This window comes from Lathamus discolor, chromosome 7 (genome assembly GCF_037157495.1).
Source record: "Lathamus discolor isolate bLatDis1 chromosome 7, bLatDis1.hap1, whole genome shotgun sequence".
Classification (NCBI taxonomy): Eukaryota; Metazoa; Chordata; class Aves; order Psittaciformes; family Psittacidae; genus Lathamus; species Lathamus discolor.
In genome coordinates, this window is record NC_088890.1 from 6573194 (window position 1) to 6590845 (window position 17652).

The 17652-nt window shown below is 44.2% G+C and overlaps 2 protein-coding genes across 9 annotated transcripts in view; one reads left to right on the forward strand and one right to left on the reverse strand.

Annotated features, from left to right (window-relative positions):
• WDR82 (WD repeat domain 82) lies at window positions 1–16468 on the reverse strand. Its single transcript, XM_065687373.1, has 9 exons — window positions 15897–16468; window positions 10723–10820; window positions 7518–7584; window positions 7223–7322; window positions 4546–4662; window positions 3625–3780; window positions 3432–3501; window positions 1520–1662; window positions 1–1039 (listed from the first exon to the last, which is right to left on the reverse strand). Exons 1-9 carry the CDS (start codon window positions 16055–16057, stop codon window positions 1010–1012), a joined length of 942 nt encoding a protein of 313 aa, XP_065543445.1. The 5' UTR covers window positions 16058–16468; the 3' UTR covers window positions 1–1009.
• GLYCTK (glycerate kinase) overlaps window positions 16371–17652 on the forward strand; it is a 15111-nt gene continuing 13829 nt past the window's right edge. For 6 of the 8 annotated variants that reach the window (XM_065687362.1, XM_065687363.1, XM_065687367.1 and 3 more), the window contains exon 1: window positions 16371–16473. The gene's annotated coding sequence lies outside the window, so the exon portion shown is untranslated. Of the gene's footprint in view, window positions 16495–16826; window positions 16958–17652 lie in introns of those variants that run through there. The other 2 variants (XM_065687364.1, XM_065687366.1) reach the window with 2 other exon arrangements.

Sequence of the window (17652 nt, forward strand, 5' to 3'; positions counted from 1 at the left end):
TCAGGTGTGGGAAAAATTTAATGGGGCTTATTTACAAACCAGGAGGGGAAAACTGCACTGGTGGAGGTCAACAGCCCGGGCACCCCACAATACTGGCCCACATAATTTTCTTTAATATCTAAAAGTAAAAAAATATGGCCCATTCCCACTGCCCTCCCCTCCCCCAGGTATTTACAAATGAGATCAGGCAAGATGATACATAAGGAAGATGCACAGGCAGTCTGTGCTTTCAGTCTCGGTTTGGTTTCTCCACCTTCCTGCTGACAGACTCCTTTATTGCTTGGGATACCAGCCGGACCTCATCAGTACTGTCTGTGCCCTCCGGGACGCTGGTACAGCAAACAGCAAGGAGGCTCTGACAAGCTCTGGCAGTGGACAAAACCTGTATGGTTTGTTGTACACTAAATCACCAAATGAAAGGATGACAGGTTGTATCATGTATATTTACAGTCACCCGCTCTTCTGGTGCATGTTCCACTGCAAGAGAATCCAGTATCTGCTGTGTAAGTTGAAAACTGTCAGTGTTCGCATTTGGCACAGAAGTGACTTCCCATCTGTGGACTGCAGTGAAACCAGAGATCCCAGATGTTAAAAACTTGCACTTATGGGAAGAACTGCACGTTCCACCTTGGAACATCAACAGCCTTGTGCACTTACAGAAGGAAAACACACAATTACAGCTTAAAAAAAATGCCACAAACATTTTGTAAATAAAACAGACTTCATTGCTCTTAGAAATAATACTGTGTCAGTTCCAACTTCAGCTGAAGCCTGCTGGGAGTGGACTAGAAGGTAATGTTGTGTAGCATGCTGCTTTTGAACATGCTAGGAGGCTGAGTGGAGGAGTCCTTGCAAAAGAATGCGGCAAATGAAGGTAAGACATACGGAAACATACTCAGGAACAGGAATGCAGTCTAGGAGACACTCAGGCAATTCCAATACTATGCTTGCAATAATGTGCTGCTGTTAGCAGTATGGGAGTCATCTGCCAGCAGCTTCAGTGTAGGAATTAGTCGTCGATAGTTGGCAACCAGAAGGCCTAGAGAAAAGGGAAGAAAACATCTTACAGAAAACAAATCTTTCCTACAACACACTGCAGGAGCTGATCTCTGCTACCTTCTATAAGCATTCAAGGACAGACTACCAAAGAGGCAGCACTACTCTCCCAGCAGCTGAAGGGTACAATCCTTGCTTTGGTTTGCTTTGCATGCTCTCCAGAGCAAGCCAGTATTACACAAACGGAAAACACCAGCCATATGCAGTAACCTAAAGAACTCATACTTCTGCATGTGCATTCACTTGCTGTTCTGCTTTCGTGTGTATGTTCAAACACTGGCTTGCCAGATCTGCTGCCCCATGTATTTACTTGCAGGTGAGGTGCAATCAAGGCAGAGAACAGGGGCCTGGCTCTCACCAAAGCCCAAGGAAATACCCATCAGTGGCACTAGGACTTATCAGATCCATCTAAAAATGGTCAGCACCTCACTGAGTTAGAAGGAACTTAAGACAGTTTCCTTACCATATTGGAACATGCACTAGCAAAAGTCATGAATTTTGGATTGAATTGCAGACAGGTTATAGGGCCTGTGTGTTTCCCATCCAGCACAGCCACCTTCATTCCACTTTCCCCATTCCAAACATGGATCTTCCCATCCTCTGAACCTGCAGGCAGGAGTGGAAAATAAGATATTGAAGATACATGGGAGAGGCCAGCAGTGAAACTTAAGAACATTATGTTCTTTTCTGTCAGAGAACTGCAGGAACAAGCATTCTTCATCTTCATAGCTTAAGCTTAAAAATTATCACTAGGGCATTTACGAAACATCACTTGAGTTTACACACCTTTATCCAAATGTCAGTTTATATATTTGTTCTGCAGACACTCAACTACACACCCCAGTGCAATGCAATGCTCTTCTGGTGAAGGGGTTTACAGCTACAGTCACTCAGAGGACAGGGAGAGCTGACAGTATCCAGCTGAGGAGGAAAGACCCTTGCCAGTGTGCATCAGTGTGCAAGAGGCCAAAAGCTGGTGTGAGAGTCATGGTTCACACAAGTTCCCAGTTCAGACAGAAGGAGATAATATTGCACTTGGTATTCAGAAAATCAAATCAAAGGCTTTACTGTTGAGGGTAACCACATTGCAATGCGTTACACCAAATACCAGAAGCTTCGCTGGAGATACCAAATCTCCACGTTGCTACAACAGGACAGGTTTTTTTCCTTTAAAATGGCATTTTGCAAACTCTGAGGCTGGGCACTTACCATTTTTATAACTCAGTTCTGCTCTAGCCCCATTTTAAATAAGATTCCTAATAAAGCATGGAATTTTCTTCTGCTTCTGTATTTACAGCCCTCCAAGGAGGAAAAATTAAAAAACACAAGTTATAACTTAACCACATGTAAAAGCTGAACAGAAATAAGTGTTCTGGAACTTCTTCCACTATAGTTTTCATTTGGAAGGGCACAACAGGAAGGTAAGTATGTGCAATAAAGTGCTCTCCAGAGACAGACCCAACAAAGAACCCCACCCTTCTCTGGAATCAGGAAGTTCTCAGCTAGAACAAGAAAAATCAGCTTTGCCAAGACCATCATTCATCCAGGAAAAATGAGGATCCAGATACCAATTACCACAGTTAAACATATTTGAGGTACCAGCCATATAAGTAAGAACAAAAAAGAAGTGCTAGGAGAGGGCAGCACTACACAGACTTGTGTTCACAGGTCCTGCTGGGCAGCAAAGTGCCTGAAGTGCTTACCTTGTGGGGATAAACCTGCAGTATCAGGCTTTACAGCAGTTGCACCTGCTTTTTCCCACTCACTTCACTCAAGGGTCCCTCTCCCTTCAAGGGTGAGGAAGGGGCCTGGGCCAGAGGAATCATAGAATCTGATACATACTCCCATCAGGCTGATGCCTACTGCATCTATCAAGGGTTAAGCAGAACTAGTTCCAGACATAAACAAAACACAGCTGCCCCACATATCACTGGGGTAGGACTACCCCCGAGGGCTGTACAAACACATCAGGCTACAAGACCCATCACCCAAGCACTGCTCATCAGGCAGTGGAGGACAGACCACAACAGACAGCCCTCAAATGCTTTGAGGCAGCCCATGAGTGCACCAAAGCCACAGGATGAGGATCACTGTCATAATTTATATGACAGATCTCCACATATTACAACAGTTTGTTGGTTTCTCATCTTTTTTGGAATAGTATTCCTACCTAAAGGAAAAACTAAAAAGTATTTTTGCAGGCCCATCTACATTCAGCCTAGAAAATGCAGAGTGAACAAAATTGCCAGTGTAAGGAAAGTTGACCGCTGCATTGTATTATTTAAATACATTCTGCTTCCCACATACAACTTAAGTCCTATGTAATATACCTAATTTCAGAGCACTGAAATGCTTTCCAAGAGGAATTATCTTACCTATCATGATGAACTGAGAGTCTGGGGTGAATGATGCCTCCAGTGTGACAGCCTTACTATTGTTATAACCCTGTGGCACAAAACAGGAGAATATGTAGTAGAGAGTGTGTCCACAGCCATCCCACAACCAAAGGGCACCTGCTCCCAAAACTAACACCAAGTTTCAAGCAGGTAGCCCAAGCAGCATGCTCACCCCAAATGTATGCAGGACAGCTCCTTTAAAGGCATCAATCAGCCGAATGAACCCTCCATTAGTTGATATGAGGATGAGTTTGCCATCGTTACTAAACTTCAGGCCTGTCCATTCACATGTTCGATCATACTGCATCTTAAACGTAGCAAATGGCCCCTTCAAAGGAAAAATGGGAAATATGATGTAGACTCCGCACGTGTTGCTGTTAAGAGGCCGAGTTTAGCCTTCAGCTGAGGAAACAGTTAGATTTTTCAAAAGAAAGTATTTAGTTCTAAGATACCAAAGGAAAGTCTCATGGCAAAAAGATGTCACTGCATGTGTAATATTCGAAGTATGAATCCACAGTTTCCACAGCAAAAAAGAGCCACAGTGGGGCACTTTAACACCCAACAATCCCATACTCTACCACATTCAACAGCAGAAATTAATTTAAAGTAGGATGTTTGCTCACAAGCGTGCTAAGTGAGGTTAGAGAAAGAGCTTGTGCCAGTGTTACTGTCATCTGACTTTTTGAAACCCATGGAACTAACTAAGCTTAGTGCTCAGCCAGTTCAGCTGCCACCCAATTATAGCCTCCTTTGAAGTTTCCATTCTTTCTGACAATTCTCCCTCCATCTTTGCTAGTGTTCTTCTAGAAAGAGCAGCAAGGAAAACAAAACAAACTCCACATCACAACAACAACAAGCCTAAACAGGAGTATGGAACAGGTTGAACAGTTAATCAGAAGTAAACTTTAACACTGGTTCACGAATGGGTTTCAGGATTTGGTGGCAGCATGCATCCTTTTCTGTCCGAGACATGTACTGTCAAGCAGGCACCCCAGAGAGTAAGCTGGAGTAAAGAAATCCAGCCTCCGCCCACAGAGTTTAGACTACTTCTTGGAGGCTAAAAAACGTAAGAAGTGACATTAATGTAACTCACCTTATCAAAAGAACGGAGGTCATAAAGCTTCACCATTTCAGAATTGACTCCAGCAGCAAAAATCAACCCTTCTGGGTCAAAAGAACACACAGGCTTCCCTTGGAGATGCATTAAACCCTAGAAACCAGAAGCAGTCCAAATTATTTTGTGAAACTGATATATTTTTATCATCACCCTTTGAGCCCACTGCGAGCAGGACAGCAGCCTGTGAATTGAACAACTTGATTTCAATTGTAAATGTTGAGGTTTCACTAAGGTTCAGAATTCAGCTTCTCAAAAGCAAGTCTGACTACTTCAGGTCACCATATGGAGCTTCCAGTTTGCTGCAATGATGAAGTTTACATTAGACTAAATCAAGACCTCATTTGAGCTCATATCCACTCAAAAAGTTCCCAGAGAAGGGAGGATGATGTGGCTGTATCAATAACCACACCAGACAGCATCACAAAACACTGCTGCTGGGACTGACAGCAATGCTCTAACAATGATGGTTGTGAAGGAGGGGAAAAAAGGGTACTCTGAAAGCAAGTACAAACAGCTCCAGAGAGCACCACTGCTTAACCATCCCTACCTGCTTAATGAAAACTCAAACCTGCTGGTTTACACATTAAAATTGACAGATTACTGTCAGTGCTTATTTTTAATGTCAATTTTTCCTTAACTCACATAGTAGAAAAGACTTGAGAAAAATTTGGCAACAAGATACGTGATTTTTGTATCCTGACTGGCAGGTCTGTGTGTATTGGCCAAATGTCTTTATGTAACTGTATGCACATAAACATATTGTCAATTTAAAGAAAGATCTGATGTTATTTAAGAAGCTTCTGCATTTCTGAAATATCGTTCTTCTTTAGAGACATTACTACTACTATCTTCCCAATTGACGCCACTTTTCCCTGTGATGTCTGAGGCTTGAGCTGTAAACTAGCCTTGCAAGTGGGATATCTCTGGACTGCCGATGACATTTCCAGGCAGTACGGCTGCCACCTCATGGGCAAACTGAAAATTACAAGTGACGCTTCCTAAACCCGTTTCCCGAACTTTGCCGGACACAGCTTCCAGTCACAAGTCCTAGTTTTACCACTCTTACACCTACAGGCTACAGAACTGCTTCTGAATTTACCACCCTGTCTCATCTGTAGCAACTCTGAGACTGAGGTTCACCCCAAGGGAAACTTACACGCTGGCATTAAAGGCATAAGTCCCAGAGAAAGGCAAAATTAACACTTCTTGTCAGAAAGACCTTGGTGTGGTTTTAAAACAGTTAAAACTATTTTGTTAGAAATATAACCTTTTCTTCATGTTGCATTTACAGTTACATCACCTGGAATAAGTAAACAGTTTTCTTTCATTAGCAAAATGGTCCTAGTGAGACAGGAAAATGAGAGCACAACGCTACATAGAACCATAGAATAGTCAGGGCTGGCAAGGACCTTAAGATCATATAGTTCCAACCCCCCTGCCATGGGCAGGGACACCACACACTAGACTATGACACCCAAGGCTCTGTCTGACCTGGCCTTCAGCACTGCCAGGGATGGAGCATTTATCACTTCTTTGGGCAACCTGTTCCAGTGCTTCATCATCCTCACAGTAAAGAACTTCTTCCTTCTATCTTAATTCGAATTCCCCTGTATAAGTTTGAACCCATCACCTCTTGTCCTATGACTATAGTCCCCCCTCCAGCATCCTTGTAGCCCCCTTCAGATACTGGAAGGCTGCTATGTGGTCTCAATGCAGCCTTCTCTTCTCCAGGCTGAACAGCCCCAACTTTCTCAGCCTGCCTTCACACAGGAGGTGCTCCAGTCCCCTGATCATCCTCGTGGCCCTCCTCTGGACTTGCTCCAACAGCTCCATGCCCTTCTTATGTTGAGGACACCAGAACTGTACACAATGCTCCAAGTAGGGTCTCACGAGAGCAGAGCAGAGGGGCAGGATCACCTCCTTCAACCTGCTGGTCACTCTTCTTTCAGTGCAACCCAGTATAGGGTTAGCTTTCTGGGCTGTGAGTGCACACAGCTTATTATCAATAAAAGGCAGATTCTAATCCTAGTCTTTCATTCCCAACCTTGCTGCTAGCTCTGGTACTCCTCTCAGCTCATACAAGCCTGGTTCCACTTAACAATGTAAAATATTCCAGCAAAAAAAGGAAATAAACCCAAAAGTTTTGCCTTGCTAGAAAGTTCAATCTGCTCACAAACAGGTCTGATGAACAACAAAGGTGATGTAAGGAGGGGTAGACCATATGGCTGCTGTGTTACCGTAGATCATCAGTTTGTTCACATTTCATTGCATCAAGACTTCGATTTTAAACACACACTGTAACACTCAGGCAAGACACATTCCTAACCCAGGAGAGATGTCGGCAAAGAGAGGACACTCTGCACAGGGTAGCAGCCTGACAACACCCAGCTCTCCTCTTGTTTCTTCAGCTGTGGGTGTTATTTCTTGCTCTTCCCAGCACCTCTTCAGCAGAGCCATAGGTGAAAGTGAGTTGTGTTACAAAACGCAACTGCAGATTTCTGATCCAGGCTCCCACAGCATTCCAGGAAGGTGACAACACTAAACCAGCAACAGACATTCCTGACAGTTTTTCTGTTTTATAATTAGCACACGTCCATTTTTCAGCCTTTAACTGAAAATGCAACATCCTACGTATATGAATTTGATATCCTACCTGGCAATTTGGAGAGCGGAGATCCCAAAGTCGAATAGTTTTATCAAGGGATCCAGAAATAAAAGTGTCATCCACTGGAGACATTGAAAGAGCAACAACTCTGTAACACAGAAGACCATGTGCATTAGACAAACAAAAGAAGTAAACAGAACAACACCTACACAACAGCTGTGTACAAGCTTGTAATTGCCATGAACACAAATCAAAAACTGGAGTGAACTAACTGTAACATAACTCAAGCTCATTACAATCACTATTTCAACTTCTCCTGCACTGACTCCAAGCCACATCTTACCTTTTAGTATGCCCCGGGAAATAGCGAATGTATTTGTTGTCATGCAGGGAAAGGTATCGGATTGTATCTGAAACCAGAAACAAACCAAAAGCTTCATTACACCACAAATCCAACATTATCTCAAAGTGGTCACACAGTAAACTTTCTTTCCACACAGTAATCTTACCACAGCGAATAAGTCTGGTCATTTGATTTCAAGCCAAGCTTTCAAACAGAATCGAGTTAGAAACAGACATAAACCAACTTGTTTTTCAAGGCAGAAATGGAAATCAGGCACCAGAAAAACATACTTCCCACAGCCAGAAGTTGTGTTACACCTTAATGGTAAACTGTCAGATGATTAATGCAAGCTAATTTCAAAGTTGCTAAAGTTTAAGTACCAGGACATTTTATGCCATCATTCTCACAAAACTGGGAGTATCAAATTATGAAGTTGATACTACCACCATTTTTTTTTTTGCATACAGCATGAATCTTGCTGTCTTATCTATGTACACATCCAGCAAAGAAGTCTCCCAACTAAACAGTAAGCACAGGTAATGTGTGAATGTGCATTTAGGTGAAGAGAAGATAAAACGTGAACTTAGAAGCCAGGTCAAGACTGACAACCAACAGCTTCACACATTCTTGGCACCTAGAGCAGCTAAGCTTTAGGACAAGGACAGAGGAATAATCTAAAGCTTAGTCCACTTAAAGCAGTCTTAAAAACAAACCGAGTAAATCAGAGCAGCACCACATTTCTCAAGGGATAATTTTATTGAGTACAAACGAACATACCAAGAGTAGCCCACAATTTTAGAAGATGTTGTTGAGGCCTTCATCCAAGATTAAAAGAAAGGAAACAATTATTAAAGCACAGAAGCCCCTTTTTTATCTTTATGTGCAGATGCCTCCGAGTGATGAAACATGAAGAGCACAGCTTAAACCTCAAAGCAGTACCAGCAAAATCCCTTCTCACATCAGTTGGAGGGCACTGGTTTATGCAGTTGCTGGATGGAAGAGATTTGCATTCTGTACCTGCACTACACATTGACTTCATACTGCTGGAACAAGCCCTGCTGAGGCTCCACAGATAAACTCAGGGAAAAGGATGTTTTTACTTTTTACTTGAAAGAACAAGAACCAAGAGGATGCAAGATGGTCACTCTCATACTCATACAGGCTACTGTGTTCAGAAGGTTTTGAACGGCTCATTCAGCATATTTAGTTTCTGTGAAAAAAAGATCAAGTTGGGTTTTTTTTGCCTGAGGTTTCACGTGAAGCTGACAGCACAGTTCTAGACCACCCTCCTGTACCTGAGAAGAAAACTAAAGGTGATTGATCAAACTGGAAAAACATGCTGGTGACATTCTGAAAGGTTCTAAGTGACCTCAGGTGACTGTCCAAACCACAAACCCCCAAGACAGCATCACATCTCATCACGGCCAGACCCGACATACTTCAAGGCTGCTGTTAAAACATATCTCTAGTTTTTCCTGCAAGAACCGTCATTACCTGGAGTATTCATGCAGAACTTCATCTTCCTTGCTAAAGAGGAAGCACTGGGGAACTGTGATCCTTTGTCAGCCTGTTTGTTGGCAGTGCTCTGTCCCAGGCAAGGCAGTGGCCTGTACAGTTATCTCCTGTACCGGGTGGTATCATAGACCCTCAAACTGTACAAACTACTACCTCAGCCTGGAATCAGGCAAGAGGAGCGGGGTTCAAAGATCTTGAGGAAATCTTCAGAAGTAAAACTCCAACACATAAAATGCTTGCAGCAAGCACCAGCACTCCTGTAACACGCTCCTGGGTTAATTTTCCCTCTTGATAACTCTGTAACATGTTGAATACAAGGCATCTTGCCCAAGACTGCATGCATTAGGGACCACAGAGTACGTGGACACCTACAGAACACACTGCTGGTTTTATTAGGCTTATGGTTTATAACAGCAACAAATACTTTCACATTCTATCTTTTTCTTTTCTTCTCATCAAGTATTTATCCTAATGCGACCCTGCAGGATGAAGCCTCTTAAGTTTTAGTTCCTGAAAGGCTTACCAGCGCTTATAAACAAAAATTAAGAATTCAAAATGGCATTAAAAATGCTTCATTAAATGGTTGTTATTTAATTGTAAATTAGAGACAAGTCAGAAATGTAGCAGAAAAGTAATGATTTAATAAAAAGGACAGTAAGTAGGCTATGAAACAGACTAAAAAGGCAAGTGTTTCCTACTTTCAATCCTTTCACACCATTAAATCCAATTTGATTGGAAACTCTCTTTTCTTCTAGTTTCAGGCCCAGCTTGTTCTAGTTTCACCTGACTTCCTAACACAACTTCCATGTGCTCTAAACTCGTATTTCTTTAACTTTCTCAAGTAAACTAGCACACACCACTACTAGAGAAATGATCGAGAGTTGACAAATAGTGTTAAAACCCATTTGTAAAGTGCTGTGCTAAGAGATTTGTTCACTGGAAAACTCTCAGAGACTGATTACAACAAACAAAACTGAGAAAGAATTTGAAATGAACACTAGCTATTTTCAACCTTAGGAAGAATTAATGTAGCTATCACTGTGAACTGTGCCAGTTCTTAAATTTGTATTCTAAACAGACATAGGCTAATAAAGAGCCTGTCACAAGCTCTACAAGCTCTTTGATGTCACTGATTTATAGAGTGTGGCTACCAGAGGGTAGAAATAGCATGAAAATGGGTGTTCTGTCTATTACATGCAAAAAACAGATTAATAGAAGCAAAGGCAATCTCAGAAAAGCTCTGTGACCTCCTTCCTCCAGGTTTGGTAGTGATCTGCTGAGTTACCTGAACTTCCTGCCCTCCATTCCTCTGCAGTTGACTTGTGTGTGCACCAGAGCGACAGTGTGTAGCCCACCTTCTGCCACATGCCCCTTTTGCCTCATTTCACATGTAAGAAAGTAAGGCTGATAGCACTGGTATCAAACAGCAAAGTGAACAACAGAATATCACACTAATAACATTTAATCTCTTAGTTATTGCAGGAATGAACAAAACTCACATCAGCATACCCACGGGAATATCACAGAGCTGTGCATTACAGTTGAACATTAATTCCTCTGTTTCTGACAGTGCATTTTATTACTAATAAGCTGTTTTCTTTTTTTCCCCAGCTTCTTAGAGCTACTTATCCAGGCATGTAGTTTTAAGCAAAAGGAGATTAAAAAGACCCAACTCCAGTGGGTCACTTACCATCTATTTTGTTGGAGCTGTACACAACAGTGTTGGCAGCATGTGTGTACCTGATGAGGTCCACTCCATACTTCTTACTGTACAATGTTCTCTTTGGTCTGTCAGAAGGAAGCAGAAATAATTGTACTCACTGCAACAAAAAGCTCAAACTCACCACATTAACAAGGCCTGCCTTCAGTGAGCTATTACAAGACTGTTTCAAGTAGTCAGACGTTTTTATACAAAGAAGGAAAAGCTTTTGTATTTGATTCTCAAACAAGCACCTTGGTGCTTTCTCTAAGACTATCCCTAGGCTTGAGGTTTCCTCTAACACCTGCAAAATGCACTTATGTGCCTCCTCCAAAAATTCTTTTTCCCATGATGTCTACTGTAAAAAGATTACAAGGAGGAAGCATGTCAGGCAGCACTGTCTCATCATTCCCCTGCCCACCCAAATCTCTCATTTATCTGGTACTTACTTCAGATGTGAATAATTTGTCTTTTTGTTCTGTGTTACCTCAAACCCTAGAACAGCAGGCCTCATTCAGACTAGGGCTTCTCAGTATTAACACAAACACATACATATACACCAGTAGTCTATAAAAGTAATGGTAACACAGGGACTCTCAGACTGCTGGAGAATTATACTCATATCCAACCTTAATTAAAGCATGAAACTGATATGTAACATTCTGCAACAGCATTAAAGACATTCTAGTGAGAGTGAAGACAACATAGGGCTGGATTCTGGGGGTCTGGTAAACAGGTACTAGAAATTTAAACTGCAAATAAACTTAGAGGCAGCTGGTTAATAAGAGTATCTTGCAGCAGTGCCTGTTTAAGCATTGTAAGGTCTCTAGCTGCCTCCTTCCCCTTTCTTCTTAACTGAGGTAAGCAGAGAGGTTCCAAAGCTGGGCAATGAACCAAGAGGGGTAATGATCAACACCAGAAAACATACAATCTCTTCCAGGAGTTATTTTTAATCCAGAAATTCATAACTCTGGTTATTACACCAGCCCACAGAATATTTTACCAACACAAACCAAAGACAACTGCATCGGAATGGAAACAAACAGCAGGAGTGGTTTAAACCAACACTGCTGCCAAGAGAAAAGTTTCAGACTACACCCTCAGACAAGGTATTTCTAAAATGTTCAACTCTCTCTTGTTTTCATTAGCCTCAAACTGACACACCCAAATAAAGAGCGCGAGTTGGAGACTTCTCAGATCAGAACAGAAAAAGGCATTCATTCTTAAAGATTAATTCTCAACCAGCAGAAGCCACAGTCCTTTGACTTCAAACAAACTTGCTGGGGACAAGCTTCTGTTAATTGAAAGCCAACACAGCACATGTAACAAAACCCCATATACCACCTGTACCACTCAGACCAAATCTCAATAGGTCTTTCCCCATTTAAGTAGATTCTTAAATCAATTTTGAGATGCAAACATGCTACAAACTGAAAGCAACACATCAAATGTAAATGTAGACACTAAAGTTCTGTAACATTATGCCTGACACACTTCCCAATGCTGCTCTCTGTAGTTACCTCAACTATGCTGTTGACCATATTGCAGAAAAAACTCAAAACAGTTAAAAAACCCACCAACCTCAAAACACATCAAGACTTTCATGTCTAGTCTGGCTCTTCTTTATCTAAGATAAATTTAAAGCGGAGAAGCTCAGAAAATAAAGACTGACAGATGGACAAAAGTGCATTTACCAAAAAGGAGGAAAGAAAGAACTTCTGTGTTTTAAGAAAGGTGACGTTTTCATGTAAGCTGATACAAGCAGAAGCATGTTACTTCACACACGACTGACAGCCTGTTTCCAATCCACTACTTAAACACACAAACAAGAAAACCAAGCTTTACATATTTTTAAGCAAATTCCAAAAACGCAACTCCAAGTTTAAGGTTAATGTACTCAGCACACTTGAAGCCAAACGATATTGACAAAAAGTACTTCCTAAGATCACAGACGGAAATGCTATACAGACGAAACAAAACACAGGAGAGGTTTGTAATATTATCAGTGCCTTGGTTTGAATCATTACTACTGCAAGTAAAAACTCATCATACAAAACCAGGCTCACTGGGATGTCTAGTAAACACCACAGCTTGGTAGGAGTTCAGATTCACCACCTCTTTATTTGTATAATATACTAAACATATAGGTATAGATATAGATAGATAATATACTAAAATACAAGCTAAGCTTTAGCCAGTCCACCGTTATATCATCCCAGGGTGGGAAATTTGCAGCAAGGAGCCTCCTGCTCCCAGACTCAAGGACTGCTGTACATCCCAGCACACAGCTCCATTCTAAAAGCTTTCAGAGTTCATTCCTGAGCACAACAGTCCCAGGTAAGCCTCTTCATTAAGCTTTAGAGCTGGCCTATGATGGAAGTAGTCAGTTAAGCAGAACGGGTTAAAAATAACAATTTAGTTGTTTACACATTTTGAACTAGACATGCAATCTCAGGTCCAAAATTACAGTATGCTCATGAAGAAGCAGGACTATTTTTTCAAGCTTGTTGCCTAAACTCAGAATATCATGACAAGGGAATCTGTGTTTCAAGATTATCTTGTTCTGTCAGACCGTGGCTTCGCATCACTGTTTAAACTGTTCTGACACTTTCAGAAACTGAAGTTCATCCAGATGGGGCTTGGCCATGCTGGTAATGACCATTGTAGCTGTATGGCTCATTTTGGTACAGCAAAGCAAACAAGGTGAGGGTGTACCTAAAGCATAACCAAACAGCTGCATTTTAATTCTACCTGCAGAGCTGCTCATTAACAGGAAAACAAACAAACCAAGGAAATCTTGCAACTTTCACATGGGGAAAGCGTCAACATTCAGGCCATTTGATGAAGAGGGCATCTTCTACTGAGACACAGTAAGCAGGATATTTCCTCCTGGCCATTGCATTCATTAGCAAATTGCATACTGAAAGTGAGTTTCAGGCCCTTGAAATGGTGATTTAAGAAAAAAAACAGCACCCCACAGTCATAAACTATAGGCCTGGAACTGCCAAATCCCACCATATTACAAAGCTCATTCTCATGTTTGATTCTTTGTCTCTACATGAATCTCCTGCGACAACACACAGCTAAAACTTCCCAGGTGAGTGAACAAGCAGGTCCTCTAAAAATTACAGCTACACTTTTAAGTCAATTGACAGTACGTGAGAAACTTTCAAATTCATTTTATAACCACTAGAGAAATGCCTCTTGCAGCAGGGGTTACCTTGATGAAACTACTCTCATTGCCCTGTAGCACTGCAGCATCAACCATCGATCTTCTGCCATTTAACTTAATTAAAGCAAACCCTCTGCCTGCAAAGCATACAGCAGGTCTAGACAGAGATAGGGATGAAAGCACCAAATGCCTCTCAACCCATCAAACTGTTCTTTAAGAGTTTGAAAGGGGAAAAGCAATCAATACCATCTGCATTAAAATCACTCAGCCCTTCTACTATCATATATGATTAGGATCTATAATACAATCCATTGCAGACACCATATGTATAAAGTTACCTGGTCTCACATAAAGAAAACCTGAATCATTTCAAATGAATTTACTCTTATCAGATGGGTAAGACAAACAACTTTAATGCGTAAAGCAAGTAAACTAAATAGAAGTGCAAAATAATATATAATAAGTGGTCTACAAAATTAGGAGAGCATGCAGGATGCAATCTTTCAAACACAGCAAGCATGATGTCTCAGCCTGCCTGAAAAAGCAGAAGGATTAAGAATACCTGGTTTACTAAAAAATAGAGTGACACTGACACATCTATCATCTGCCACTCCCAAGCCATTTTTTTCATTCCTGCACTACCCTATCCACTGTATTCTCTCTCCTGCAATCCACATGCTTGGTTCTCTTTCACTTTCTGTACGTATGTGACCTAATCTTAAACAAAACAAACCAAACAAAAACCTCAGAATTACATCTCTTGACCAAGCAGCACAAGGAAATTAAAACTTAAAAGAATTTAAAGCAGCCAAATGCATACCTGTACCAACTGAGAAAGATTTTAATAGAATAATGACATCATTTGGCTCAGTTTGTTCCAACTCTCATAGAATACAAATGCCTCTTACATACTTTCCAAGACATCGACTGCAAGTGTTACTGGTGGCCTTATTTGCATGTTTTTCTCCTGAACAAGAGCACCATGCCTCAACTGCTGTGCAAGTTTCTGGGGGCTTATCTGCAGAACAGGATGAACATCTTGCAATCAATGAAAGAAGAAAGATAAACTGGACAACTCTGTTCAGTGAGAAACACACATACCTTACTTCATTGCTCTCAAGTAAGCGAAACCAATATACACCTTGATGGATTAAATATAAGTTAAGACAACCTCTGAAGACACAAATCACACAGGTATTTTAGCTGTGCTTTACAGATCAAAACAACTAGAGAAAAGAACAAAGTACCACCTTTATCTACAACATTCCCAGACACCACTTAGGAACTAGATTTGAAGTAAAACACCATCGAGTTTCTCAAAGTTACACTAAACACACACCACACCATCTTCACCTTTTGGCTTAAAGTATTTATCCAAGAAGTTACAGCCTAATTAGGTTGCTTAAAAAGGCACATCTGTAGACTGCTCAGAGCAACTGCTTCAATTTTAGTTAGTGAGGCTTCAGCCCAGAAAAGCCCGGGATGTCAGTTTGACTATCTCTAACCCCCGGGAAGCCTGGAAACGTGACCAGACTCAGCCCCTTCAGCTAAACCACTGTTCGGTTCTCACGGCAGTGAACTCTTGGGGAATTACCATCGCCGGCTCCAGCCACACCACTGGATCCAGCCTATCAGAGGTAGCAGGCACAGAAACCCGCACCGCAGACAAAACCATGCTGCCCCCATCCTTGCGCTCCAATTTAACCGTTTATAACATCCCCACCGGCCCCGCCGCGGCAGACGTCGCTGCAATTCCACTTTGAAACCTGCACTAAAAATCAACATAAGAAAAGCTGCAGCTCGCATCGCTCACCGTACCGCTTACGGGCCGCGGGTGCCGCAACCGGCGCAGAGCCAGGCACGGCTTCTCCCCGAACGCGGCAACGGGCACAGCCGACCGCAACCGGCGCCCCTCACTGCCCCGCCCCGGGAGCTCCCCCAGACACCCCTTCCGCGGCGGCGGAGTGGGCCAGGCCGGGCCCCCGCCACTCACTTGCCCTCCTGGCAGTCGTAGAGAACGATAGAGTCGTCGTCGCTGCTAGAGATGACGGTCTCGCCGTTGGGGCTGAAGTCGAAGCAGTTGATCTTATCCGAGTTCTCGCGGAACACCTTGGCCACACGGAAGCTCCGCAGCACGTTGTCCGTCAGCTTCATCCCGCCGCCGGGCCGGGCCGCGCCGCGCCGAGGGCGGCGGCGCTGAGGAGGAGCCGGGCGGGGCTCCTAGTGGCGGCTGCGGGAGCGGGCGGGCAGGGCCCCGCGGTGCGGCGGGGATCAGGCAGGGGGCAGCAGAAGGGGGCAGAGAGCGATCGGCGGGGCCGGGCGGCACCCTCCGGCTGAGCTCGGCCCACTCAGGCCGCAGAAACGGGGCTGCTCCTCATTGTGTCCGCCATCTTGCTGCTCGGGGAACGGCGGCGAGCGGCGCGCTGAGCACCACGGGAAGGGGAAGGGGGGGGAGCGGGCGGCGCGCACTGCCTGCTGGGATAGGGGGGAAGGCAGCCGGCGGGGTGGCCCGTGCCGGCCGCCATGTTGAGTGCGGCGGGGAGGGCCTCCCGGCCTGCGGACGCAGGATGGTCGGTGCTCCCGTCCGTCGTGTGCGTCGGGGCGGGAAGGGGCGGCGCGGGGCTGGGCTGTACCGAGCAGGCCGTGCGGGGTGGGCGAAGTCGGGTTGAGGGCGTGACATCATCCGCAAGAGCGGGCAACGGCTTCGAGCCGCTGGGCTGCGCGGGCCTGCGTCACTTCCGGCCGTGGGCAGTGCTGGAGCCGCGCCGCTCGAGCCCGTGAGGCGTTGCGCGCTCCCGCCGCCCGGCTGCGCGCTCCCGGCGGGCCCCGGGGGCCGCTCTGCCGCGTTGTCCGCGGCTGCTGCCGAGGGAGCGGGGGGAAAGGGGGGACGCGGTCTGCGGCGGCCTCGGCCTGGCAGGGGGGACCGGGGCGGGGCGGGGCGTCCCCAGGGATCTGCCCCCGGAGCGCGTTTCGCAGGTGTTTGAGCCCTGTCCCCCCCCGAACCACAGTGACGGCTGCCTCACTTCGTGCTCCTGCCTTCATCCAAGTGTTTAGGTTGGAAAATACCTTTGGGATCATCAAGTCCGAGCGCTACCCCAGCACTGCCAACTGCCCGCCACTAAATGATGTCCCCAAGGGCTGCATCTGCAGGTCTCTGAAATGCCACCAGGGATGGTGACTTCACCACTCCCCTGGGAAGACTTGTGCCAGTGCTTCCCCCTTTTGGTGGAGACGTTTTTCCCAATGCCGCATCCAAACCTCCCCCAGCCCAATTATTGCACACCTTTATTTCTCAGTATTATTTATTCTTCCAAACCCTGGGCCCTGAGCAGTGCTACAGGAATACCACAGCTCACGCCCCGTAAGATGTCAGGTACAGATCAGCATCACACGGCCTGTGAGAAAGGCACCTTGGTGTTTGATGCTGGTGCTCCAACACAGAAACGTTGGAACTGCTACTCTTTTCTATCACGAATCCCGATTTCAGGCTCTGTATTCATGTTTTTCTACATCTCTTACCTTAAAAAGTTATTCCTGGGGTATAACAGCAGCTGTAAGAATCTCCCCCACCCCCAAAGACTGCCAGTGCCCCACTAGTTTCATTTTAGAACACCAGCTCTGTTGTCATTTCTACCTCTCAGAAACTCAGAATCAAAAAACCCAACAAAATGTAGAAGCCTTCATAAATGCTAATGGCATTTTCCTTTCAGTCTCCAGAACAGAGTTTGATTTTGCTTTTAGAATAATAT

What these genes read in the sequence shown, in the direction of transcription:
- WDR82 (XM_065687373.1), bottom strand. Translation starts at nt 16,057, where the DNA reads ATGAAGCTGACGGACAACGTGCTGCGGAGCTTCCGTGTGGCCAAGGTG. An exon ending in TCCGCTCTCCAAATTGCCAG is followed by an intron (nt 4,663 to 7,222) that starts GTAGGATATCAA and finishes TCTGGTTTCTAG; the next exon opens with GGTTTAATGCATCTCCAAGG. An exon ending in ACCTCCGTTCTTTTGATAAG is followed by an intron (nt 3,781 to 4,545) that starts GTGAGTTACATT and finishes TTTCCTTTGAAG; the next exon opens with GGGCCATTTGCTACGTTTAA.